Genomic DNA, 27,555 nt, shown 5'->3' with positions numbered 1-27,555 from the left:
AAGGCCCTCAGTTTGGAGCTCAGCATCTCAAAATAATAAAAAATAATTTTAAAATATATAAAAATCACTTATTTTTGCTTCTAGCTTCTAGCCAATGAGGATAGAAAATCTAAAGCAAAAAAGAAAAAAGAAAAAGAAAATCTAAAGCAGTGAGTACCCAGAAGTGACTCTTTTTTCACTTAAAGCGAACTGTCAGATGACATGACAAAAGTCAACCAAGCATATAATCAGGATTTCAGGATTCCTACTATCTTTCATGCTGAGAAACCTGAGCCTTGTTTCCTTCCTATGGTCTTGAGAAAGCGTGGGATTCCTTCCAGCAGTTAGTTTCTTATGCTGATTAGATTCTGGGTTCTGAGGACTCTCCAAAGGCACCAGACAACCTGCCCAAGACGGCATGAAGATGTTTCCAGTTTTTAAAATTCCAGAGCCCATTCCAAACCAATGAAATCAATTGCTTCCGTTATTTCAGTAAGACAACAAGCACTCAGGGTTTGGAGCTTTCCACATAGAAGACAAACAAACAAACAGCCAGAAATAATCTTTTATAGATCCTGTCATGAGGTGTAACTGTTAGATTAGTATACATTTGCATCTCCAACAAGTGGGGTTAAATGTTTAGAAGTAAGGAATACAAGGACGTAAATGAACAGAACCAAGAGAGGAAAAGAGAGAAGGAAGAGAGGGAAGTAATGAAAATAAAGACAGGTAAATACCATCTGGGTTCAAGTCAAAGTCAGAAGTAGATTAGTAACTGAAAGGTTTTCTTTCTTAAAACAATAAAAAATACTGTGTGTGTGAGCATCTGTGCACACGCATGCATGCATGCACACACACGTGTGCACTGGTCCTGGAACTTGAACTCAGGGCCTGGGTGCTGTCCCTGAGCTTTTCTGCTCCAAGCTGGCTCTCTACCATTTGAGTCATAGACATACTTCCAGCTTTTTGCTGGTTAATTGCAGATAAGAATCTCATCAACTTTCCAGCCTGGACTGGCTTCAAATCTCAATCCTCAGATCTCAGTCTCCTTTGTAGTTAGGATTACAGATGTGAGCCACCAGCGCCCAGCAACAAGGTCATTAGTTTTGTTTTTTTAATAATACGACATGTGGCTGAATTGTTTTTAGCCCTTCATTCTAACCGCTATTTATTTAAAAAGGAAAACAATATTGATTAACACTGGCTCAAACTGTTGAGAAAAACTACATTGTGCATAAGGAGCCATTTTTCTAAATCCTCAGAACTCATTTTCCCTCCGGCCACGGGACCAATCACCTGCATTACTCAAATTTTGAAGAACCTTGCTTTGAGTGAACAATCCCTAGCAAAACATACATAAAATCATACGATGAGAGAAACCCTTTAAGCGTTATCCAGAATCTTAACCCATGACTACATTTCTCACACTTCAGACTTGGCTACTCTTGAAAATAAAAATGTGTTTGGGGCAAAGAAACACATGAAGTGTCAGCCCTTGCCAGTAGGAATATAAAAAACAGGTTCATTGGATGGTTTTCCCTGTTGTTAGCAAAGGCTGACATGGAGGCAGTCAACTTTGAACTCCCCCCCCCCCCCCCCCCCGCCTCCAAGGCTCACATGGAAGGTGTGGTTCTAGACAGGAATGATGAAGCCAAGGGGTTCCGCTTGGCTGGTTGGAGGCAAGAGCCCACTGGAGACTTTCTCAAACACTGTGGGCCCAGGAGTTATGTACTAAATATAGGACCCAGTCAAAACAAAATGGTGGGAGCAAAACCAAACCACATTTTTGGTTTAATGGAGGTAGGGGAGGATGGGGCGGGGGGGGAGGCTGTGTTGGTTTTATTTTGTCTTGTGTTAGCATCAGAAGTGCCCAGCTTCCCCTTTCATAGCATAAGAACACACATTTCTAGCCGGGTGACTGGTGGCTCACGCCTGTAATCCTAGCGACTCAGGAGGCTGAGATCTGAGGATCATGGTTCAAAGCCAGCCTGGGCAGGAAAGTCGGTAAGATTCTTATCTCCAATAAACTACTCAGAAAAATGCAGAAAGGGTGCTGTGGCTCAAGTGGTAGAGCACTAGCCTTGAGCAGAGATACTTAGGGACAGACACCAGGCCCTGAGTTCAAGTCCTAGGACTGGCACACATACATGTATGTACACTCTCTCTCTCTCTCTCTCTCTCTCTCTCTCTCTCTCTCTCTCTCTCTCTCTCTCTCTCTCTCTCTCTCTCTCTCTCTCTCTCCCTCCCTCCCTCCCTTCCTCCCTCCCTCCCTCCCTAATTTCTTTTCTATCTCTTTCCAAAAAGGGGCAATAGTTTTCTTTGGGCATGTTGACAGAATGGAATATTTTCTTTTCAGAAGGCTGAGATATAAGGGTCATGGTTCCAAGCCAGCCCAGGTAGGAAAGCCAATGAGACTCTTATCTCCAGCTAGCCACCAAAAAAGTCAGAAGTGAAATGGTGGCTCAAGTGGCAGAGGGCAAACAAAGCTCAGGGACAGTGCCTGGGCCCTGAGTTCAAGCCCCAGGATCAGTCTATGTGCATGCATGCACACACACAAATAAACCAATCCGTAGCTTATCATAAAAATGGAACTCCATGCCCAGTGTTCCATAATTTTTCAGATACATTGGTATCATTTCTTTCCATATACAATTAGCTATATTTCATGACTTTCATGAAAGTCTTCCACAAGACAAACATACATAGAATAAGATATTGTAAATTGTTATTTAGGACTTGTTACCCTGGTGATTATGATGTGTAGTTATTTTATTCCTTAAAAGAATGTCACCTCATTTTCAAAAGCTCTTTTCTCTCCAACTATCAAGCCTTTCGCTACCTATTAATACCATCACGATACCAAGTTAGCCCTCGCTATATGAACAGATGCTACTTCCCATGTCAACACGTATATCCATGTCCCATGAACCAATTGTGCCATTGGGCTGTGTTTTCCTCCAGGTGGGTGGAATAAAGCTACCTAGTAAGGTTAAAAATTTTTTAGTCATGAGACGCTAGCTAAGTCTTTTTGCTTACTTATTTTTAGCCACACAGAGATGTTCATTTTTTTAATGTCTTCATTACACACATGCTATTCTTTAGAAAGGACCACAAAATCCACAAAGATTCCTGAATAAACAGTCAGCCCTTTCTCGGCTTCAAAATTCAGTAATAACAGTCATACAAAATATGTAAACTTGTCATGTGTTGTAAAAAACAGATCTCAGACCAGTCAGTTACAATATGCAAAAGATTCTTAAACAAATTTGGACAATTTGCATATGGGGCTTTCCCCAAGGCTTAAAAACATCCAGTTTACAAATGCATCATTGAAAAGCATTTCCAGTCATATACTTGGGAAAGATTTTCAATGTCCTAAGACTTCACAAGAAATAGCCAGGTCCACTCAATTTACTTTTGTATTTGTTGTAATACTAAATCAAGTTGTGTATCTTTTCTTAGAAATTTGATTCACTGGGTTTTTCTTATAAATTCAATAAATTAGGGGTCGGGCTTTTCAGATTGTCTGAAATGTGTAAGAAGATTTATATAAGAACTTTCCAAATTGGTAGATTTATACACACAAAGTCCAACTTTGTCTTGTAAATACTATTATGTGTATCCTGGCTAGCCCATCTATAAAATTTTATCAGGGATGATACCATTCAACATCACTAAGAACATTGCTACTTTTAAAAATATGATATCAGGCTGGGTGCTGGCGGCTCACACCTGTAATTCTACTCAGGAAGCTGAGATATGAGGATTGAGGTTCAAAGCCAGCGTAGGTAGGAAAGTCTGTTAGAGTCTTCTCTCCATTTAAGCACCCAGAAAAGCTGGTGTTGGCGCTGTGGCTTAAGTGACAGAGCACTTGCACTGATCAAAAAGGCAAGGGACAGCCCCCAGGCCCTGAGTTCAAGCCACAGGACCCACACCAAAAGAAAGCAACAACAACAACAACAAAAAGCAAAGGTTAGAGGAAATATGTATAAAAATGTATGTGTGTGTGTGAGAGAGAGAGAGACAGGAACAGAGAAAGGCAGAGAGGGACTGGTAGGGAAGGGGAAAGGAGACTGAAATTAAAACATGCAAATAAGATGTGGGAAGAAATAGATGGAAGAAAAATAAAAGACTACAGGAAATGAAGCATAATCATGGTGGGGTACAGTTTCTTAACTGTCCCCACTTTTTCAAAGGTTTTTCCATAACGCATTTTGCGTCATTCTCTTGGGTCTTTAAATTCGGCTAACAGGGAGATTTTAATTTGCATATTATATCTAATTTATTTCCCCGTAATCCATCATTCACTCTTTAGATGCTTTCTTAGAACTAAGAAATCACATTTCACTGGGGATAAACCCCTGGAACACCACGAATGTTTGCCGTGAACTTTAAGGTAGATTAAAATGAAATCCAAGACTTCACAGTGAAAAACTAAATTTAGCAGATGTCTGGTTCTCAGCCCAGAAATGTCCCAGTCTTGTGACTCTGTTCTCTAAAAAGTGACAATAGGTAAAGTACATATAATAGAAAAGAAGGATCTATATTGCTTTAACTTGGGAGGGATTTTTTTTTTTTACCTTGTGGATTGGTTGAATGGCCAGTCCTGTATGAAACAAAGTCATTCATTTCTTATATTACCTTTTGGTTTTGAGCTTTTGTTGTTTAAAACACTCACCATCAAACCTTGCAAGTCTGCTAATATCTGCTCCGAGTTCTGAGGTAACTGTTAGAGCATGGCGGACTTTTAGGTTAGTCTCCCTGTGGAATTAATGACATGAATTTTTATATGGAACAACCCAACAGCATCCAAAGCACTAGGAAGGATGGGTGCCCCACCTATGAAATCTGATCCAAAAACCCAGGGACCCACCCCCAACCCCCACCTTTAATTGCAGTCACATTTTTCACATAATCTTGGGAAAGTGGGTGGGGCTTCTCAGGTTCCTCAGAGTTGGCATTAGCTTAGCCATTCAGAGAGAGCAGGTCATCTTCTGAGCAGGAACACACACACACACACACACACACACACACAATTCTGACCATCTGTCAGAGTCGTCTTTTATGGAAATGTCTGGTATAGGGTTCATTCAATGGTTTCATTCAGGAGATTGATTTGAGATGTTTTGTCTTTTCAAATGTAGTATACAGTGAATGCTATAAATGTTCCTCTTGCTACTGCTTTAGCTATATCTAAAAATGTTCTGCCAAAAAAAAAAAAAAAAACTAAGCATAGGATTACGCAGGCCAAACTGTATTTGAATAGTTCAATATGGTAATGACTCAGGAGATACTGGCTAAACCCTGTTGGCAGGTTGGAGTCCTACTTCCCTAGGGCAAATGACCTAATTCTCTCTTACCGATTCCTTTCCCTATACAATAGGGTTTACATAGTCAGTCTCCTGTCGAGATTACAGAATCTAAAGAACACATGCTCATAGATAGTGCCCACATAGGTAAGCATTAGATACATGTTTTTTTGCCAGATAAACAGACAGAGTCCTCTGAACACAGAACCACTCCATGGAATATGCTAAATCCTCCACATGTCAGGATGACAGCACAGCCCATTTTTCTCTTTTCTCTAAAAGGTCATATTTTAAAATGCCCTGAGTCTTTCTCTCTGGGGGAGGCCGGACACTCCCTGTCATTTTCCTGAGAAAGATGAAATGAAAGCACACACTTCTAAGGAACTTGGCCAAAGACTCCCTACATGAAATGATTCACATGCACATGCGGAACTTACTATTTCAGAGGAAATAAACTCCAGAGATCAATCAGTTTTTTCCAATAAAATTATGCAGAAAAATTACAGTTCTAGAAATTATGGCAAAGCAATTAACAATGGCCTTTGCAATTTAGACTTCTATGTCTTCCAGGAAAACAGAAAAGACAGAAGTCCTAGTTCTAAAGACATTTACTTTTAAAGAAAACAAAGGCTAAGTGCCAGTGGCTCACACCTGCAATCCTAGCTACTCAGGAGGCTGAGACTTCAGGGTCATGGCTCAAAGCCAGCCCTAGCAGAAAAGTCAGTGAGACTCTTATCATGAATTAACCACCAGAAAGCCAGAAGTAGTGCTATGGCTCAAAGTTGTAGAGAGCTAGCCTTGAGTAAAAAGCTCAGGGACAGCATCCAGGCCGTGAGTTCAAGCCCCATGACCAATCAATCAACCAATAAATACCTCACCAATGATACTAATTTAATCACTTACCCATCGAGCTCAGCTGTTTCAATGTAACAGAGACCATGTGGCTCACTACTTGATAGAAGAAGCAAGTCAGCCTATTTTAAGAAATCACAGACAAAAGAATACTTGAGAAAAGCAAAGGTTGAAGGCCCTTGTACTATAGAATCCCCAGCCAGGCCCAGCTTCAGAACCTGACTGAAGGGCTGAGGTCCTGAACTCCCCCTTTTGGATGATCACAGTCAAATCCTCCCTCTCCTTCCTTCTCTACCCCTGATTTTCATCCCAACAGAGACTTCTGAAGACTGACAGAAATTAAGCCAGTGGGCTTTACAGGAAGGAAGGAAAGAAGGAAGGAAGGAAGGAAGATAAAGGGAGGGAGGGAAGACAGGGGAGGGGAGGGGAGGGAGGGAGGGAGGGAAAAAGAAAAGGAAAGGAAGAATTGAATTTTCTATTTTTTCTTAAATAATTGTTAACAAAAAATATAGAATCTCTCCAATAAATAAGTTAATTAGAAAGATTTGTATAGACCTTAAGTAACTCTTACATGACCAGGTAAGGGAACAGACAAATAAGACAGGAAAAAAAAAAAAAAACAGATGAATATGGGTAAGAGAAAAAAGGAGGGCTGAGAATGTGGCCTAGTGGTAGAGTGCTTGCTTAGCATACATGAAGCCCTGGGTTCAATTCCTCAGTACCACAGAAACAGAAAAAGCCAGAAGTGGCACTGTGGCTCAAGTGTAGAGTACTAACCTTGACCAAAAGAAGCTCAGGGACAGTATCCAGGCCCTGGGTTCAAGCCCCAAGACTGGCAAAAAAAAAAAAAAAAAAAAAAAGGAAAGAAGAAAGGAAAGGAGGAAGGGAATAAAGAAGAAAGGGAAAGAGGAAAGAAGGGATATGGGAAGGAAGGTGGTTAGAGAAGAGGAGAGAAGGGAAGAGGAGGGGAGGGAAAGGAAGAGGAGGTTTGGAGGGAGGAAAGGAGGGAGGGAGGAGGGGTGGGGAGGGGGGGAGGGAGGCGGGGTGGGAGGGGAGGGAGGAAGGAGGGAAGGAGGGAGGGAGGGGGAGAGGCTGGAAGGAAAGGAACAATAAAAGGAAAGACAAAAGAGAGAGAAAGGAAGGAAGGAGAAGAAAAGCAAGGAAGTTTTTAAAAGAGAATGATTAAAAGAGAAACAAGATGGAAAGGAAGGAGAAGAGAAAATAAAGGCAAGCGCTAAGGGGGCTTGGGGTGGGACAATCAGAAGCTGAGTAATTTGTTTTTGAAAATAGTTTTATTCTGGTTTTTATTTGGGCTTTGGAAATCACCTAGCACAATTTAGCCTTAGAATTCTGGGAACTTTCTACATTGAAAAGCTGCTAGTCTATAACTGTTTTATGAAATTCAGAAAGGTTTGGATGTCTAAAAAGAGTTGACTTCAATTCCAGCAACCTAGGATGAGACATTGGCCCAACGATTTCTGAGTGACGTCTGCATGCATGACTAGCATTCCAAGTCTGAAATTTCCTTGTTTCCTTCAAAAAAGAAATCAGAATTACTTCATTTTCAAGTCGTAAAGGCTAAACTTAGAAATGACACACTCTTTTAATGGTATCAAGCTTTTAGATTTCCAACTCAAAAAATAGGGGTAGGGGTGTGGCGGGGTGTAGTTTTGTCTAAATTAGGATAAAACAGAGCTCAACGAAACTCGGCAACAGTCCCTCAAGGAATAAAAAATTACGGCTCCTCCTAAACTCTAAACGATTTAAACAGCCACAGAAGGTCATCAAGACAGAAGCGGTTCTGCTAAGTTGTCTCAGTGTACATAAAGCAAACCCACGAAGAGAACATGTCAAAAGTGGAGGCCACTCTTGAACCAAAAAATACCCAACCTGATCTAAAAGGGTGGACGTTTTTCTTTGATTCACCCCATTCTCATCTCCTGCATCCAGATTTTAAGGAATATTGGCATAAAGTATTTTAACAATAGACCTCACACTTCTCTGAGTTTACAACTTAAGCCTACAACTCTCCTCCTTAGATGTTTTATTTTTTTTAAAAAAGATCATTTTAAACAAAATGCAGAACTCTTTGTGATGGAGGGAGGGTAGTGATGATATCTAAAGAAGACGAGCTTCTTGAATCTTTTAAACTCAGTGTTTCTGTGCAGCACTGAATCCAGTTGTGTTTGAGTTTATATTCAACAAGGGCAGAGTTCTAGTCCACAGCAGGCACACAAGTGACTGACTCACCATCGCCATCTGGTGGCTGAAGGGTGTCACCTGAGCAGCGGTGACCCCATCTACCTATCTATAACCCCTGTGGGTCCTTTCTGCTCTAACCATTCCCAAGCTGTCTTCCTAGACCTAAACTCAGAACTTGTGATCCCCAAGCATAAACTTTTTCTACTGGTGGGGAGGGGCTGCTAACTCACTGCAGTGCAACTATGAAAAACAAAGCATTCCCCTTCATTTTGTTATACCTTGTTTTTGCTTTGTCAGTGTTCAAAGATGAAAATTATATAATAGCAAAAGAATACTGGGCTAAGTCCAGCCCCATGTCAGTGGCCTCACACCTGCAATCCTAGCTACTTGGGAAGCTGAGATCTGAGGACAGAGCTTTGAAGCTAGCTTGGGCAGCAAAGTCTGTGAGACTTTTATCTCCAATTAACCAGCAAAAAAGGCCAGAAGTGGAGCTGTGGTTCAAGTGCTAGACGTGAGCAGAAAAGCTAAGGGACAGCACCCAGGCCCTGAGTTCAAAAAGAAAAGAAGGAAGGAAGGGAGAGTGGGGGAAAGAAAAGGAGGAAGGGAGAGAAGAAAGGAAAAGGAAGAAGGAGGAAAGGAAAGGAAAGGAAAAAGGGAAAGAGGAAAGGGAAGGAGGGAAGGAGGGAAAGAGGGAAGAAAGGAAGAAGGGAAGGAAGGGCTGGACGCCAGTGGTTCACACCTGTATTCCTAGCTACTCAGGAGGCTGAGATCTGAGGATCAATCATCATTCAAAGCCAGCCCAGGCAGGAAACTCTGTGAGACTCTCATCTCCAATAAACCACCAGAAAAACAGAAGTGTGCTCATCCTGAGCTGAAGAGCTCAGGGACAGCGTCCAGGCCCAGAGTTCAAACCCCATGACCGACAAAACAACAACAAAAACAACAAACAAAAGGGATGGAGAGAGAAAGGGAGGGGGAGAAGGAGAGGCGGGGGGAGAGAGAGAGAGAGAGGGAGGGACAGAAGGATGGACCCACAGACTTCTTCCAACAGAACATAGGCCGTTTACATTTTTAATATAGAAAAATAATGTGTTTCCTTCCCACAATTTAGCAAAAAAAAAAAAAACTGTTCTTCAGTATCAAAGTTTTGTTGTTTAAAAAAAAAAAAAAAAAACCTTCTCCGCGTGGAAATTCTCAGCATGGTCCCTGGTGCTGCGGGGAGGCAGCGGTGGGGGGGGGGGGGGGGCGGGGATCCGTGCAGACTCATGGAGGTGGTGGAGGTTCACTTGGAGCCATGAGGTGGAGGAAGTCACCTCTGTGATTCGCTGCTGAAACTTAAAACAGCAAGGAGAGCAAGCATAGCACCAAAACGGTCCTTCTGGAAACATCTCCAAAAAAGGTGCTGACACGGACTCAATGACATGTTATGGGCGTGGGTGAGGGGAAGAGCGACCGGGCACCCCTGCCAGGCCTAGACCGTGGGCCAGCTTCATCTCTCCAGCCCTATCATTTCTGAGATGACAATCTTCAATTCCAGTAACAAACTTGTCAACGAAAAGGTGACTGTCGCCAACACTAAAGCAGGAATAGCTTTTGTGGAAGTGGGGCTGGGGGGCAGGGGGAGCTGAGATCTTTCTCAAGCCAGCCAAATAAATGGCTTGGTTCTCATCATTATTCACGTGTGTTCATGTGCTGGAAGGGCAAAGCCCAGCCAGAGAAGCCTGTGGCTCACGCCTGTAATCCTAGCCACTCCAGAGGCTGAGATCTGAGGATCACAGTTCAAAGCCAGCCTGGACAGGAAAGTTCATGAAACTCTGTATCTTTAATTAACCAGCAAATGGCTAGAAGTGGAACTGTGGCTCAAGAAGTAGAGCACTAGTCTTGAGTGAAAAAAAGCTCAGGAACAGCACCTAGATCCTGAGTTCAAGCCCAGGTTGGTATGGGGGGGAAAAAAAGAAAGAAAGAAAGCTAAAGCCAGGTGTTGGTGGCTCATGCTGTAATCCTACTCAGGAGGCTGAGATCTGAGGATCATGGTTCAAAGCCAGCCTAGGCAGGAAAGTCTGAGAAACTCTTGTCTCTAATAAACCACCAGAAAACCAGAAGTGTCGCTGGGGCTGAAGCAGTAGAGCGCTCGCCTTGAGTTGAAGAGCACAGGAACAGCATCCAAGCCCAGTTTTCAAGCCCTATAATCAACCAAAAAAAAAAAAAAAAAAAAGCTAGAAGAGTGTAAAATTCACAAAGAGGTGGAGAAAGAGGAGGAGAGCGAGAGGGAATGAGTAAAATCAGAGTATTTACACACAAGTATCAAAGCAGAAAAATGAAGCCTAGTAAAATCATTTACATGGAGGAGGGGTGACAGAAAGGGAAAATCTGATCAAAGTACATCGTATGCACACATGGAAATATCACAGTGAAGTCCCTTGTGACCGTTAATAATTTGTAATGAAAAGATAATTTAAAATTTTTAAGTAATTTTTATAAACAACACTGTTGGAGACCAGGCTTTGAGACTATAGACTAAAAAAAAAAAAAAATCTTGCTAATACTTTGATGCTCACCCTATATGCTATGTTAACCTAAGAGACATTCTCTCCGGAATATCGTATACTCACAGCAACGAATTGGTTGTTCTCTAGTTTCACGATGTCTCCCACTTTGACGTTCATCCATTTCTCGTTCTGCAGTCTAAAAGCACCAAAACAAACATGAATTTCTTTTTTCAAGCAGGGACAAGAATGAAAAGCACGGTGGCCAGTGGCAGAAGCTGGGTGGACAATGGGTACCAGAGGCAGCAGCTCTGGCTCCTCCCACCCACGGCAAGTTCAAGGGATTCCTCCTTCACCTGAGCCACGTGGGGAGAGCAGGATTTGCCCAAAAATAGCCAGAGAGGAAGGGAGGGAGGGACATCTCTGGGAGCAAATTCAAAATGCCTCTCCCTCCCCACCTTCCCCTCACCCACACCAGAGGCCTCTCTTCACCTTCCCAGGGGTGCAGATTCCTGCAGGAGCTACGAACTTTCAATTTATTAATAAATAACGGCACCAATGTCACCACCATCTTGGCATCACAGACTCACTGGGGCAAACAAACAAACAAGAATGAGAAGACAGTGGCAAGAAAGACTGATCCAGCAAAACAATTAAAATGCAAATGAAAGCAGAGAGAATTAAACGTAGAGAAAAGCAAGAGCCAAAACAGAAAAAGGTATCAGGAGAGGTTCTGAGAGACTGAATGAAGATGACCGCCTACAAACCCAACCACCCTCACGCACTGTGTCCAAGCATGGCCCCATTATGTGCACATGCACATGGACTGTGGCTTGACCTCCACTTCTGGAGTTTTGGTAGTTGTTCATTAGAGATCACAGTCTCACAGACTTTCCTGGCCAGGCTGCCTTTGAACCTGTAGATCCTTAGATCTCAGCCTCCTGAGATGACAGGCATAAGCCACTAGTGCCCGGCCTGGCCCCGGTACATTCTACCAGGCTAAGACCCTGTCACAGCTCAGAAGAGAAGAGCGGCTCAGCTTTCTTTGAAGCTCCTATAACGGAGTCTTAAATCTAACCCGTTACCAAGTTCAAAGTGATTACTGTCCAATGGGATGGGGGTCTCTGGTGTGGTAAGTCCATCAAGGGCAAATGCCTTCGAAACGGCCCACCCATGGCAAGATCGAGTGGTGTGAGCCCTCATGAAACAGAATCCAGCTTTGCTATCAAATTTGGATACTGGCCACCCTTTGACATCCATTCTTAGGAAACCTGGAAGAGCAGGGCCATCCTGTCTCCCTGCCCCCAGTAAATTAGGGGGGGGGGCAGATTAATTTCATCACGCAGATTTTCTTTATTGAGAAAAAAATTAGCCTAATCTACTTGTTTTAAAGGCTGGAAAACCGTTTTAAATATTTATACAACTGTGAAATAAGCTTCACACTATCAACCCCTGCTGGGTCATTTGGCTTAAATACTCTCAAGATTTGAGTTTGTTGTTGTTTCTTTCTTTCTTTCTTTCTTTCTTTCTTTCATACAGATCCAAGTACGTGTTTTGGAAATTTTTCAATGGCAGCATTTTCATCCCCAGCCAGAATTCAATCAGTTTCCAATGCCATGCTGGGCTGGTTTTCTCTAGTTCCATGACCAAGGGACTCTAGGAAGCCTTGTAAATCTTGTGTCATATATCCTTCACAGATATGGATTATATGCTGATTTTTCTCCTGGGGTACCTGTTTTGAAATACTAGAGACTTCTCATTTTTACCATTTTATCTATCAGAAATGGCCAGTTTGTTAATGAAGGAAGAAAAAATATTATGTCTTATTTATAGAAATGTCATTGTTAGTGAATTGCTGTGAAGTCTGTATTCAAGCTGTCTTTTCCTGGGCGTGGTGGTTCACAGCTGTAATCCCAGCTACCTGAGCAGATGGTAGTTTAAAGGCAACTTGACCAAAAAAAAAAAAAAATCACTTATGAAATGTTAGGTCAAGGAAGAAACCATTATAAGCCCAGCTATACATGAGACATAGAATAGGAGGATCAAAATTTGAGACTGCTCAGAGTGAAAAGCATGAGACTTTATCAAAAACAAACAAAAATCTAAAACAGAAGAGGCTAGAGGTGTGGCTCAAGTGGCAAGAATATCTGCCTACCAAGGGCTATTCTTCACCTCCTTTATCTTCTTCTTAGAACTCAGATTTCCTGAGCTTCTGAAGAAGAGATTGTGAGCAGGTATATTAAAAATATATATCCTTCAAGTAAGTCTAGTTGTCATTTTTGACAGTTCATCTCCATGTGTTTTCTGGTGCTTTGGAATATAAAGTGTATGCATCCTTTTCTTGACTTGTGACTTTTCTGCAGTAAAGTATCTTATTGCCTCATCCATTTTTATTTTAATCTGGCTCAGAGAAGCACTAGCTAGATTGTTTCTATGTTAACATTTGTGTCCACATCTACAAATCTTGGAATTTCAATGCAGTCTGAACTCAGGTTTACAGTACATATAGAAGGGGAAGACTTTTCCAGAAAAAGGTCAAAACAAAGAAATTGTAGCACCTGAGCACTGGGGGCCAAGTACCAAGGTTACAACCCATGAGATCATTTTGTGTTCTTAGCAAAGCTATGATGCAAGACTGCTTCCAACACGAACCCCAGACACCAGCTGCACAACACAGAGAGAGCCCCAGAGCCCCTGTTTTCATTGATGGAAAAAGTTTTTAAAGAAACTTTTCTTTTAGGGCACATGCAAGGGACACGGCAGCGACTGGAACCCAAGCCTGTCTGGCCACAAAGCCCATCCCTTAATAAATCTCTACTTATTGTTCTTTAAAAAAAAAAAAAAAACTATTTTCCATGGTAATTATTTACTGTGTGTTTAAAAAGAGGATAGACCCTAAGGAACTGAAGCAATTTGATGAGCGTTATGGCGCACACTTCCAGGTTTCAATATTAACCAGTGCAAAAAGATAGCTCTCAGTCTTGGTGTCCTGATAGAATTGCTCAGTGCACAGCAGTAGTCTCTGGTTCTTTTCAGTCCTCAGGCTGTCAAAGCAGAACTAGAGCTAAGAAGTACAGCTTGGCCCAAATCCTCCAACAATGGACTGGTTAGCAGAATCTCATTATGCTCAGAAGAAATATAATGCTCCTATCTTTGGAATCTATTTAGTTTTGAAGAATGCCAGTATTTCTCTCCCTCCCCAGCCCTATTTCTCCCTCTGCTTAGGAAAATGCTTTTTTAAAAAATAATAATCATCACACAGGCAGTGCTATGGTCAGCTGGGGGAGAGAATCTCACACCCATTGTGGCAGGAAGAGGGAAAGGGGAAGGATAGGAAGAAGCAGACATGATAAAAGACAACAATCTAGAGCCTAGGGGATCCTGTTTCACAATTGGCTGAGAAAAGATATGCAATCTCCTGTCTAATCTGTACAAAAATCCACACGCCTTGTATTACACATTAATCAGAAGCAGAAACAATTTAATTGCTGTATTCTTTTTAAAAAATGACCCATTCACCTACAACGTTCTACCTGCACAAGAAACCTGCTAGCTATTGTAGACAAGAAATCTGTCCCCGTAAACAATCTCCTAAGACCCTCTCTGCTGCTGTAGATTCTTAATAGGATCCCCTGAATATACGATCTCTCAGAGATGGTATGATGGAGGAAGTTGGAAGAAAATGCTTTCAAAGGAAGTACACTGAAAGCCAGGACATGGATAGACCATGGAGAGAAGCAGAGTAATTCAGAATCCCTGGGCGGCACATCTGGATGGAAATTTGCATACAGAAAGTTGATTGGCACATTCAAAAGGCAACCGTCTCTGGATGGTGTGATGTGATTTGCTTTGGTCAGGACCTAATTTTTTGTAGCACAAGACACAACTAAAGAGGATCCCCAGAAGATCATGAGGTTTATCACTTCCTAGATTTACAGCTGTATGAAGCCCTAAAGCCTTCCCAAGCTTGAATTCCTCAGAAACAGGATGGTTATGTAGGTAGAATTCTGAATCCCCTTCTAGCATGGGACATCACCTGGCCACCGATGAGTTCAAGACCACGCTTTGTCTATACCAAATGACACTCGGACGAGACCAAGCCCTGAACATCTGGGGCTATGAGTGGAATTAGATACAGACGGCTGCTCATCAGAGATCCTAGAGACTAGTGCGGAAAACAGAAATCTGGCTCATAAATAACTGCCCCGAAACCATCTTTGTCTCCTGATAACCTAGAAACAGACCTGTCTTTTTTTTTTTTTTTTTTGAGAAATGACTTCAGTATTAAATGGTCTGCCATACAGCTGTCATCAGAAGTCCTGTGGGAACGTGGATAAAGCAGAGACTGTCTAATAAAGGATATATTAACTTTCATGCCTCCAGATATTCTAAGGCTTGTCCCTATGTATGGTGAGCTCATCAGAAAAGAATATGCCTGGACTTTATTACTACCCTGATGGCTCTCGCCTTGTCTTCTCAGAATCATGAGTCGACAGCAGCCAACAAACTTCAATCAGGATTTACTTAAGGTCCTCGGTGAAATAGCTTGGCTGTCTAAGGCGGCAAGCATGATGTCATTCACATTTCTCTCGACACCGGGATAAATCTTATTGCTCATGATTACTAGGGTACTTGCTTTTCACTGGACCATCAGTTTTGTATCCTCAGCACCTTCGTGATGAGGAGAAACGTAGTCCAAGGTCATATTTTAAATTCATGGATGACAAATCGTACTGGATCGTTTCCACTTAGGAAAAGAAAAAAGCAACTACAAAGTTGCGTACTATGACTGTCTGTTAAGGGTGACATTGTAGAGGCAATCTCGCAGAGACAACATTCTATTCAGAATGGTCCAGAAGTTGCAATTTAACCATTAAAACATTCTTACATTTTAGCCAGGGTACTCATAGCTATAATAATCCTAGCTACTCAGGAGGCTGAGATCTGTGGATTATGGTTCAAAGCCAGCCAGCCCAGGCAGAAAATATCCCTGAGATTCTTATCTCTGATTAACCACCAAAAGAATGGAAGTGGAGCGATGGCTCAAGTGGTAGAGTGCTAGCCTTAAGCAAAAAACACTTAGGGACAGTATCCAGGCCTTGAGTTCAAGCTCCAGGACTGGCACAAAAAAAAAAAATTAACTGATAGTATGACATCTGGAGCTTGTTTTAAAAATACTCTGGAAAACAAAAAGTGAGGATGGATACAAACATGGGAAGATATGGGGGAACCACACATAAAGGTTTACCATGCTGTTCCATGTGTGAGCATGTCCGAAAACCCATGGATGATAATGATGAAGATGGGTAGGTAGGTGAATAATAAATACATGATAGACAATGATAGATATAATAGATGATATAGACAGAAGATGGATAAATATGATAATGATACATAACAGGTGATAAGATGGGATGATAAATATAGATACAAATAGAGGAGAGATATGATCAATGATGGATAATAGCTAAAAGATAGATAATAGATATGATTGCTACAATAGATGACAGATAGGTCTCACTGCTGTGTGAAAGATACTATTTTAGAGAATAAATGCACTGTTCACTTTATGCCAGTCCTGGAGCTTGAACTCTGGACCTGAGTGCTCTCTCCAAGCTTTCGTGTTCATGGCTAGCACGCTACCAATTGAGCCATAGATCTATTTGTGGCTGTTTTTTTGCTCATTCATTGAAGGTAAGAGTCTCGTGGACTTTCCTGCCCGAGCTGGCTCTCAGCCTCCTGAGTAGCTAGGATTACAGATGTGAGCCACTAGTGCCAGGCTTTGGGGAGATTTCTGGAGAAGGTGACACAGACACGGAGTCCTAATGGATGAAAAAGGAAAGGGGATATTCCCAAGATTAGATAGTGGCCATATGGAGTCGGTGTTTTTTACTGAAGGAACAGGTAGGGAAAACACTAGGGAATGTTCAACAGGAAAGTATTTTGATGTGTGCTGTTTTCCAGAAAGGAAACTGAGAGGAATGTGGGTGGTTTGGCAGAAGCCCGTGGCCTGCACACCACCCCAACGGAGAGCCTACAGACCTCTCTCCCAACACAGCATCAGTACCTCATTGCTTCCCACCAGAGGAATTTATTAGAAAACAAAATCAAGAAAAATACATTCTCAAGCAGAACACAAATACTACAGGACAACAAGATACATTGAAAATAAACAGACAAGACACAAAAAAGAAATAATTTTGTAAAAGCAATTAATAACCATTTGCAGGGGGAATATAGTCATCTTCAATAGAATTCAACAATTTTTTAAAATAAGACATGCAAACCAGACATTGTGGCTCAGGCCTATGTTCCCAGTTATTCCAGAGGTGAAGATGGGGAGCATTGCAGTTGAAGATCAGCTCAGGAAAAAAAAAAAGTTTATAAGAACCCCATCTTGCCAGGCTCTGGTGGTTCTTGCCAGGTGCTGGTGGCTCACGCCTGTAATCCTAGCTATTCAGGAGGCTGAGATCTAAGGATCACGCTTCAAAGCCAGCTGGGCAGGAAAGTCTATGAGACTCTTACCTCCAATAAACCACAAGAAAAACAGAAGTGGCGTTGTGGCTCATGTGGTAGCGTGCTTGCCTTGAGCTGAAGAGCTCAGGGACAGTGCCTAGGCCCAGAGTTCAAGCCCCATGACTGACCAAAAAAAAAAAAAAGAACCCCATCTCAACTAATTGCTGAATATGGAGGCAGATGCTTGCCATGCCTAATACACCTACACTCAGTCCTGGAGCTGAGAATTGGTCTATCAATATGCAGTCCTATCTCATATTTCAGGGGAAAGAAAGATGATGGTACGGGCCTTCTGATACAATCCTTGCTTTTCTCTCTGATATTACTCATATCCTAATGTCTATAGGGCATTTTTCTCACTCCTTGGATATATCCATATAGTTCTACAGCTAGATCACATATAGATAAATGTAACTGTTGATAGGTAGTTGGATAGTTGGATGGGTATAGATATTCCGGGGAAAAAAATTAATGTGTAGAACATTTTTTCTCTATTAAGAAGGCAAAATCTCTCTGCCACAAAGTGGCCCATATAGTTGCTTTTCTGAGATTTCAAAAAGGAAGCACTCTACATCTGTTCTCTATCCAACCATGGGACAAAGTTTTTCTGTTTCATAGTAATGTCAGGAGAGCCTCACGCCCATGCAGACCCTCCCTTGCTTTACAGCTATCAGAGAGCTCCGAGCCTTACAATCTCATCTGCAGTCTGAAAAATATATCCAAAGGTATGTATAAGGCAGGTGCTGATAGTTTATGCCTGTAATCCTAGCCACTCGGGGAGACTGAGATCTGAGAATCTACCCAGCCTGGGCAGGAAAGCCCAGGAGAATCTTATCTCCAATTAATCACTAAAAAACAAAACAGTGGTGCTAAGGGAGCTCAAATGGTAGAGTGCTAGCCTTCAGCAAAAAAATGCTCAGGGACAGCACCCAGGCCCTGAGTTCAAGTTCCACAACCAGCATACATAATTTTTTTTTGTATGATCCAACCTCACTTTTCTGGATTTCTTTTTTTAGCAATAAGAGCCTTTACTAGGAACTTCATTTCCAACATAATTACTTAGTAAGTATCATGCTAGGGATGGTCACCAATAATGAGGTACATTGGGGTGGAGTTACACTAGATTGACATGGGCGCCAAGTAAGCAGCAGAGCGTCAGCAGGCCTGCAGAGCATTCACAAGTCTTTATGCTACAGTTCTTTACACGTTTGTCTGATAAACTCAAAACCGTATTCTACAATATCCTGTACTTTGCAAATTGTTGGCTATCTTTCTTCACATCTCAGCTCCACTGTTCTTTCTTCTTCATCCTGCAAAGGAGAATGAGGAAGGAGATATAGAGCAAGGACAAAATTCAGAATGCAGGAAGGGGAGAGGAAGAAGAATGTGAGGACGCTCCCTAAGAAGGATGGAAGTATTCTCCTGGTAGTCCAAGAATGGAAGGCATGACAGAATTTTGTGCTTCCGTACCTACCCACAAGAATTGAGGGGGGAAAAATTTATCTTCTGAAAATATTCTCCATAATAAAGGATTCGTTGCAAACTTAGAAAGTCCAGACCTAAGCTATAATTCTAGTTACACGGGAGACCAAGGTAGGATGATCTCAGTCCATGTTCAACTTGGGCAAAAGCACAAGACCCTATCTGAAAAACAAACTAAAAGCAAAATGGCAAGCAGTTACCTACAAGGTACTGAGTTCAATCCCTAGACCCAACAAAAAGGAAGGAAGGATGGAGAAAGGGAAGGAGAGAAGGGAGGAAAGAAGGGAAGGGAGGGAGGGAGAGAAGGAAGCAGGTAGGCAAAGAAGACATTTGCAAAGATAGTACCATTAGTTGTCCAATGACGTGTCAATAAATTTTTTAAAATCCATGTTCCTATTCTGTGTGTGTGTGTGTGTGTGTGCGCGCGCGCGAGCGCGCGCGTGCATGCATGTGTCCTGGGGCCTGAACCCTATCCTTGTGCTTTTGTGCTCAAGATTACTGCTCTACCACTTCAGCCACAGCTCCACTTCCAGATTTCCTGACCAGGCTGGCTTTGAACTGCAACCCAGAGATCCCAGCCCCTGAGTAGCTAGGATTATAGGTATAAGCCCCTGCCATCTAGCTTCCTTTTCCTTTTTTCAGAATTTTTCTTGCTCTTAATAAAAAGGTTCTAAAAAATAAAAAGGTTCTAATATTTTTAAAAATTTCACGTTTGTTTCACCCAAGTCTCAGAAGGAAATATTAAGAAAGTAAACTTGCTTTTGTATCATGCATCTAGCAAATTAACTCCAACCCCCCCCCACAACCTGTTTCTAATAGAACAAGGATTTGCAAAGCTCAATTCTTGCGTGGGGGGTGGGGGGGAAGGGATTAAATCTAGCTCTTCCCTCCCAGACTGATAGAGACAGTAAACAGATCACGATAGACACCCGTAATTTCCAACAGACATTTTATAACCAAGTCTAGAAAGAAAAACTCTTTCTACTCTCTTTTGGCAGAAAAAAAAATATATATATATATACATATATATATATATATACACACACATACATATATGTATAGGTATATATACATGTATGTGTGTACATGCATATGCGCATGTATATGTATACATACATGTGTGTTCTTTACATTTTAAAACTACAATTCATCTGGTTTCCAGACCCGTCTTCCAAACACCAGGGCAGCCTCTCCTGCCTCAGTGTTTCAAACTTCCTTCCACATGTGAGTTCTCAGGCAGCCAGCCAGCCGCATGAGCCACTGGATTTGAAAATGTAGCCTTAAATTTAGCAGGGTTGATGGCACACGCACATCTGAACACAGAGGCCTGAAAGAGAGGCTGGGGAATGGGAGGCGACCAGGGGTGAGCCCAATTCAAGAAGAGTGCTGCTGGGAAGGGAAAGTCATGTACCTCCAACAAAGATGAAGAGGATCACAGATTCATAGTTGTTTTAGGCTTGGAGGAACCTTAACATATCAGCCCAGTGGTACTTCCAATCCCCTTGTAGTGCTTGGGAAAAACAGAGTCCTACTGGGTGCTGGTGGCACATGCCTGTAATCCTAGCTCCTTAAGAAAGGATGAAATTGGGAGGATCTTGGTTTGAGGCCAGCCAGACGTAGGGGTGGATCTCAACCAATGGCATGTACCCATCATCCAAGTAACATGGGAGGCTAAGATCAGAAGGATCGAGGTTCCATACTAGGGAAGAAAAGTCCATAAGACTATCTTAATATAAGAAGCTGGGCACTGTGGTCATCCCAGCTATGGTGGGAAGCGAAAAATAAGAAGATTGCAGTCCAGGGACATGCCCAGGCAGGAAGCAAGACTATCTTAAAAATAACTCATACCAGCTGGGCACCGGTGTTTCACACCTGAAATCCAAGCTACACAGGAGGCTGAGATCTGAGGATTGCACATCAAAGCCAACACAGGCAAGAAAGTCTGTGGGGTTCTTATCTCCAATAAACTACAAAAAAAAAAAAAAAAAAAGGAAAGAAAGAAAGAGAAAGGGAGAAAAGAAAAAGAGAAAAGAAGATGATTTTAAAAGAGAGAGAGAGAGAGGAAGGAAGGAAGGAAGGAAGGAAGAAAGGAAGGAAGGAAGGAAGGAAGGAAGGAAGGAAGAAAGGAAGGAAGGAAGGAAGGGGAGGGGAAGGGGGGAGGGGAAGGGGAAAGGGGAAGGGGGAGGGGGGAGGGGGGAGGGAGGGAGGGAGGGAGGCAGGCAGGCAGGCAGGCAGGCAGGCAGGCAGGCAGGCAGGCAGGCAGGCAGGCAGGCAGGCAGGCAGGCTGAAGTGGAGCTCCAGATCAAGTGGTAGAGCACTAGCCTTGAGCAAAAGCAGGTCAGGGACAGCACCCAGGACCTGATTCAAGCCCCAGAATCAGCATACACATACAAAATAATAATAATAATCAGTAACAAAAAGGGCTACAGGCATGGCTCAGTATAGAACACCTGACTAGCACACACGACATTTGAACTCAAACTCAAACCAGTACTGTGGAAGGAAAGAAGGAAAGTGGCGGGGGGGGGGGGGGGGGGAGGAAAAGAAAGGAAAGGAAAAGGGGAAGGGAAAAGAAAAAAGGAAAGGGAACAGAAAAAAAAAGAAAAAAGAAAAAAATCAAGAAATCTTGATTTGAGCAGTTTAGAAAAGAATGCTCAAATCTCCAGCACACTCATGGAGGCCAGCAGTATTCACCGAGGCCTCCTGAGCAGCACCCAACGGCCTCTATTCTGGAGGCTCCAGCCTCAGTAGCATCCTGAGCAGCACTATCTGCATCTGTGTTACATACTGGGCTTCCCTGTAAGATTTCACTGGGGGAAAAAATTCTGCTGATTGAACAAAGAATAGTTGAAAGTGACTAGCATCCAATGCCCTTGTTTTATAGTTGATTAGCCTAAAGTCCTTGGTCGTCGGTCACACAGCCAATCGGGGACAGAACTGGGGCCAAACCCCCTCCTGACACCAGACCCGACATCTCTAAGGCCTCTGTAGTTAAAGTTTGAGGTGGTTGTTGTAAAAGAAAACCTGGACTTTCTTCCTATGTCAACTCAGCAGAGATGCACCAAGCTCTTTCTATTTTCAAGTTTTGGAGGTGACACAGAATGTGTGGCGTTCATCGCTAACTTCCACTGTCACCTAAAAGGGATCCTTTGGAGAACCTCTGGAGATCCTTTGGATCCTGTAGAGAACCAAGGAAGACTCCACCCACAGTAAATCATCAAGGAGAGATAAGCGTGAAGAAACCCAGACTCTAAACGAGAAGAACTTTGGATGAACATTGTGTGAGGGTGGAGGATGAGATTTCAAAGGCCAGTGGCACAGGAGACCTTTCAGCCAGGTCTTGGTAGTTCCCGCCTGTAATCCTAGCTACTGGGGAAGCTGAGATCTGAGAATCATGGTTTGAAGCCAGCCTAGGCTGGAAAGTCTGTGAGACTCCTATTACAAATGACCCACCCAAAACCTGGAAGCAGAGGTGTGGCTCAGGTGGTAGAGTACCAGCCTTCAACAATAACAACAACAAAAAAGCTAAAGGACAGCACCCAGACCCTGAGTTCAAGATCCAGTACTGGTACATACACACCAATTTAAAAAATCTTTTGGAGGAAGGAAAATGTGGGATATGGGATTCTAGGATTCCACATGCTTTGAGAGAGGGTTTAGTACAATCCTCCTCCACTGTCTCTTGCACAAAAACTGTAGTTAGCTAAGCTGTACCTGGCTGCTAGAGGCTGTTGCCTGTGGGGTTCTTTGAAAGAGCTTTAAGAAGAGGAACAGAGTTGCTAACATCTGGGTTAGATAAACTTTCAAAAGAAATTAGATGATGCCACTTAAAACCCTATATACACAGTTTTGAAAGTGTTACAATTTCCTGTTATTTCAAGATGCACTTCATTTGGGGAACTAGTCACCCTTTAGAAATTTGATCCTTGAAAAAATATTTTATCCATGCAACCTAATAATTGATTACAATGGAAAATCATTTATAAGAACTATAACAATTTCACGGCTCACATGCAGCAAGCAGCCAGCTGGCAAATAGAGTCTGTCATCTGCAAAGCTGAGCAAGAAACTACCCAAGAAACAATCAACCCAAGACTTAAGAAAGTGCAATTGATTCCTTCAGAATGAAACTTTTGGAAATGCTTTAAAGTCATTGGTGTAAGTGAAAAAACTTAGGTACCAGTGGCTCATGCCTATCATCCTAGCTACTCAGAAGACTGGGATTTGAGAATCATAGTTTGAAGCCAGCCTGGGCAGAAAAATCTATGAGACTTTTACCTCCAGTTAACCAGCAAAAAGCCATATGTAGACCTGTGACTCAAGAAGTAGAGTACCAACATTGAGTGAAAAATCTAAGGGACAGCACCCATGTTCTGAGTTCAAGCCCCATTACACACTCATAATCATCATGATACTTCATTCTTATTAAAGACTAACTTTGGATAAAATTGAGAACGCAAGCTGGGCACCGGTGGTTCACACCTGTAATCCTAGCTACTCAGAAGGCTGAGATCTGAGGATTGAGGTTCAAAGCTGTGAGACTCAGAAAACCAGAAGTGGTGCTGTGGCTCAAGTGGTAGAGCACTAGCCTTGAGCTAAAGAGCTGAGGGACAAGTGCCCAAGCCCAGAGTTCAAGTCCCACAACTGACCAAAAAAAAATTGAGAAGGCAATGTCAAACATGAACAATTACCCTGTCCCTCTTCTTAAATTATTCCCAAGGATCAGCAATAAATAACAGATCCAACTCCTGACCATCAGCCTACATGCTTCTAACATGGAAAGACAAAATTTCCTCAGAGCTGTCTGATCTGCTGACCACATTTCTGAATCATTGTCTGAATTTACCACTTACCAAATTCACCTCTACAGACCAGACCTGATGTATATAGTTCACGTTAACATGCTATATGTCAGCAATTGTAAGATAAAACGTATTTGAACTCTTTCAGATCATTGCTGTTTAGAAATTTAAATGAATCACTAATACTTTTTTTTCAAAGCAGAATATTTCATTGTATCATTAAGAAATGAAGCCTGGCTAGGCGCCAGTAGCTCACACCTGTAATCTTAGCTACTCAGGAGGCTGAGATCTGAGGATCTCAGGTTGAAGGAAAGTCTAGAAGAGCCTTATCTCCAATTAACCACTAAAAAGCAGGAAGTAGAGTTGTTGCTCAAGTGGTTGAGCACTAGCCTTGAGAACAAAAGCTCAGGGATAGCTCCCAGGCTCTGGGATCAAGCCCCAGGACCTGCGAAAGAAAAGAAAAAAGAAGGAAGGAAGGAAGGAAGGAAGGAAGGAAGGAAGGAAGGAAGGAAGGAAGGAAGGAAGGAAGGAAGGAAGGAAGGAAGGCAGGCAGGCAGGAAGGGAGAAAGAGAGAAAGAGAGAAAGAAAGAAAAGGAGAAAGAAAGAAAGAAAGAAAGAAAGAAAGAAAGAAAGAAAGAAAGAAAGAAAGAAAGAAAGAAAGAAAGAAAGAGAGAAAGAGAGAAAGAGGGAAAGAAAGAAAGAGAAAGAGGAAGGAAGGAAAGAAGGAAGGAAGGAAGAAGAGAAAGAAGGGAGGAAGGAGAGAAAGAAGGGAGGGAAGATGAGAGAAAGGAGAGAAAGAAAGAATGAGAGAAAGAAAGACAGAGAGGAAGAAAGAAAGAAAAAGGAAGGAAGGAGAGAAAGAAGGGAGGGAGGGAGGGAAGGGAGAGGAAGAAAGAGAGGAAGGAAGGAAGGGAGAGAGAAAGAGCAGAAGGAAAGAAGGATAGAAGGAGAGAAACAGAAACTAGAGAAAGCCTGAGAGAGATAAAGAGAGGAAGAAAGAGAAAGAGAAAAAAGAGGAAGAAAGAGAGGAAGGAAGGAGGAAAGGAGGGAAGAAAGCCAGCTAGCCTGCTGCTGATGGCTCACACCTATAATCTTAGCTAATCAGAAGGCTGAGTTCTGAGGATTATGTTTCAAAGCCAACCCAGGCAGACAAATAAAAGACTCTATGGGCTGGGAAGGTGGCTCAGTGGTAGAGTGCTTGCCTTGCATGCCTGAGGCCCTGGGTTCGATTCCTCAGCACCACATAAGCAAAAAGAAAAAAGCCAGAAGTGGCGCTGTGGCTCAAGTGGTAGAGCGCTAGCCTTGAGCTGAAGAGCTGAGGGACAGCGCCCAGGCCCAGAGTTCAGGCCCACGACTGGACCCCCACCCCCAAAAAAAAGACTAATATCCAAGTAACCAGCAAAAAGCCAGAAGTGAAGTGGTGGCTAAGTGGTAGAGCATTAGCCTCAAGCAAAAAAGCCAAGAATGAGCACGAGGCCCTGAGTTCAAGCCCCAGTATCAGCCCAATAAAAGGGGCGTGACGGGGGGAGATGAACTTGGTTTTCTGACAGTCACCCATGCAAGACATTTCCAAACTTAATGGAACAGAAGCCTCCCAGTGTTCAATGAGCATACCCAGTCTGGACATGTTAATGAAGATGGCTGTCAGAGTATCACAACATTGAACAGTCAAACTTCAAGTTTCACCGATGTAGAAAATAATGAGTTCATACAACCTTCCCAGGTGACTTTTTTTTTAATGTCACAAACATCAGTCTTTTGGAATAGGCTAATGCCTTCAATTTAGAAAGATCCAAATGTTGTGTTTCAAAATGGAGAGCAGAGTACAACACTGAAACAATAGGAAAAATGGCTCTATGAATTAGACATGCACTGCATGGAATCTTAAACAAGCCTTAAAAATTATATATATAAGTGCTGGGAAGGTGGCTCAGTAGTAGAGTACTTGACTTGCATGCATGAGGCCCTGGTTCGATTTCTCAGCAGAAAAAGCCAGAAGTGGTACTTTGGCTCAAGTGGTAGAGTGCTAGCCTTGAGCTCAAGAGTTAAGGGACAGTGCCCAGGCCCAGAGTTCAGGCCCCATCACCAACAAAAGAAAAAAAATTAAATATATGAAAACAATGTAAAAGCCAGGCGTCAGTGGCTCACTCCTGTAATCCTAGCTAGTGCCCTTCTGGTGGTTAATTAGAGATAAGAGGCTGACACACAGAAGTGGCACTGTGGCTCAAAGTGGTATAGTGCCAGTCTTGAGCGGAAAAGCTCAGGAACAGCACCCAGGCCCTGAGGTCAAACACTATGACTGGTACATACCCACAAAGCCAGAAGTAGATCTGTGTCTCAAGTGGTATTAGCACCACCCTTTAGCAAAAAGCTAAAGAACGATTCAAGCCTTGAGTTCAAGCCCCAGGACCACCACACTAAAAAAAAAAAAAAAAAAAAAACTAATAAAATAAATAAACCTTCCGGGCACTGGTGGCTCATGCCTGTAAATTCTAGCTACTCAGAAGGCTGAGATCTGAGGATCAAGATTCAAGGACAGCCCAGGCAAGAAACACTGTGAGACTCTTATCTCCAATTAACCACCTGAAAACAAGAAGTTGTCTTCTATAGCTCCAAGTGGTAGAGTGCGCGCCTTAGGCTAAAATGCTCAGCGACAGCACCCGTGAAACTGACAAAAAAAAAAAAATCACAGAGGTACTGGCTCATAAAGAATTAACAAAAAGCAAAATAAGAGTCATCATCTGAAAAATCACATCAGTACTATTATTAGTAATAACAAGTGTACGTACCTAAGATCTATCTAGTCACAAGTTTCTTAATGTCTAAGTTCCTGGATTAATCTCCTGGCCTCCCCAATAGATGTTCCAATTTGTAGTACTCTAAGTAGTACCACAAGACTGAATGGATAATTAGAGTGACAAGAAAAAAATATGCCCGGACCATTCATTCAGAGTCATGATGTAATGCTATCTATTTTGACACCCTTCCATCCTTCAGAGTCAGGAGATAGGGGTGTCAGAGGTTCCTTAAAGAATTGGCTTTACCATTAAAAACACCATATCTAACTTCAAGACTTGAGGTCAAGACATACAACAAAAGTGGCTCAGTGTTCTAACCCACATTAGCTTACAAAGACCCAGCACCATATAAAGAATTGGTAGTGGAGAATGCTGGTAATCCAGCACCTCCTGGACCAGGCCTGTTGCAGGAGCTCCATTAACCTGCACAAGGGCTCCACCCAGGCCAGAGATCCTACTGCCACTCCCCTTCACAGATGAGGAATCTGGTGTTAATAGAGATTAGGAACTTTTCTTGAGACCACAGGATTACCCAGAGTAGCACAAAACTCATAGTGAAATCGCTCTTGTTGCCAAAGTCATGCTTCTAACCCCACAGGACAGTGGCACCAATTCAAATCCTGCTAATCCTGGAAACAAACCAGAGGGTTCAGGCATCTTGTCCTAACCAGAATCACACTTACCATAGCTATGCTTTTAGGGCAAGATCATTTTTCTTCACTCAACATCATTTTCTAAAACAAGCCAATAAATGGTAGGAATCCATTACAGTATCAATACTGGCCAACAGCACGGATTTTGAAAGAGATTAATTCCTTTAATAGGATTACTTACAGCCCATAATATCTAGTAGATTACGATTATCTTCATTGCTTTTTGAAATTTCTCTCACACATGGTTGTTTTATGATTGCTTCTCGTAAGAATTACATTCTGCTTAGTATCTGATTCAAAGACAGACTGACTAGCCAGGAGTCAGTGGCTCACGCCTGTAATCTTAGCTACCCAGGAGGCTGAGATCTGAGGACTGTGGTTCAAAGACAGGTGGAGCAGGAAAAGACCATGAGACTTTTATCTCCAATTAACTATCAAAAAGCTAGAAGTAGAACTGTGATTCAAGTGGTAGAGCA

General features: G+C 42.4%; 1 protein-coding gene across 1 annotated transcript in view; it reads right to left on the bottom strand.

Annotated features, from left to right (window-relative positions):
* Positions 1 to 27,555, bottom strand: part of LOC138808850 (probable phospholipid-transporting ATPase IM) — a gene marked incomplete at its 3' end in the record, with an annotated part of 92,500 nt that overhangs the window by 7,468 nt on the left and 57,477 nt on the right. The window contains exons 10-12 of the mRNA XM_069995043.1: positions 10,955 to 11,027; positions 6,192 to 6,262; positions 4,658 to 4,740 (exon numbers count right to left, since the gene is read on the bottom strand). Of these exons, the coding sequence (XP_069851144.1) occupies positions 4,658 to 4,740; positions 6,192 to 6,262; positions 10,955 to 11,027 (227 nt within the window). The remainder of the gene's footprint in view (positions 1 to 4,657; positions 4,741 to 6,191; positions 6,263 to 10,954; positions 11,028 to 27,555) is intronic.

Source organism: Dipodomys merriami, unplaced genomic scaffold, assembly GCF_024711535.1.
Source record: "Dipodomys merriami isolate MVZ:Mamm:240054 unplaced genomic scaffold, mDipMer1.0.p SCAF_48, whole genome shotgun sequence".
Lineage (NCBI taxonomy): Eukaryota > Metazoa > Chordata > Mammalia > Rodentia > Heteromyidae > Dipodomys > Dipodomys merriami.
This window is presented reverse-complemented; position numbering and strand designations above follow the sequence as displayed.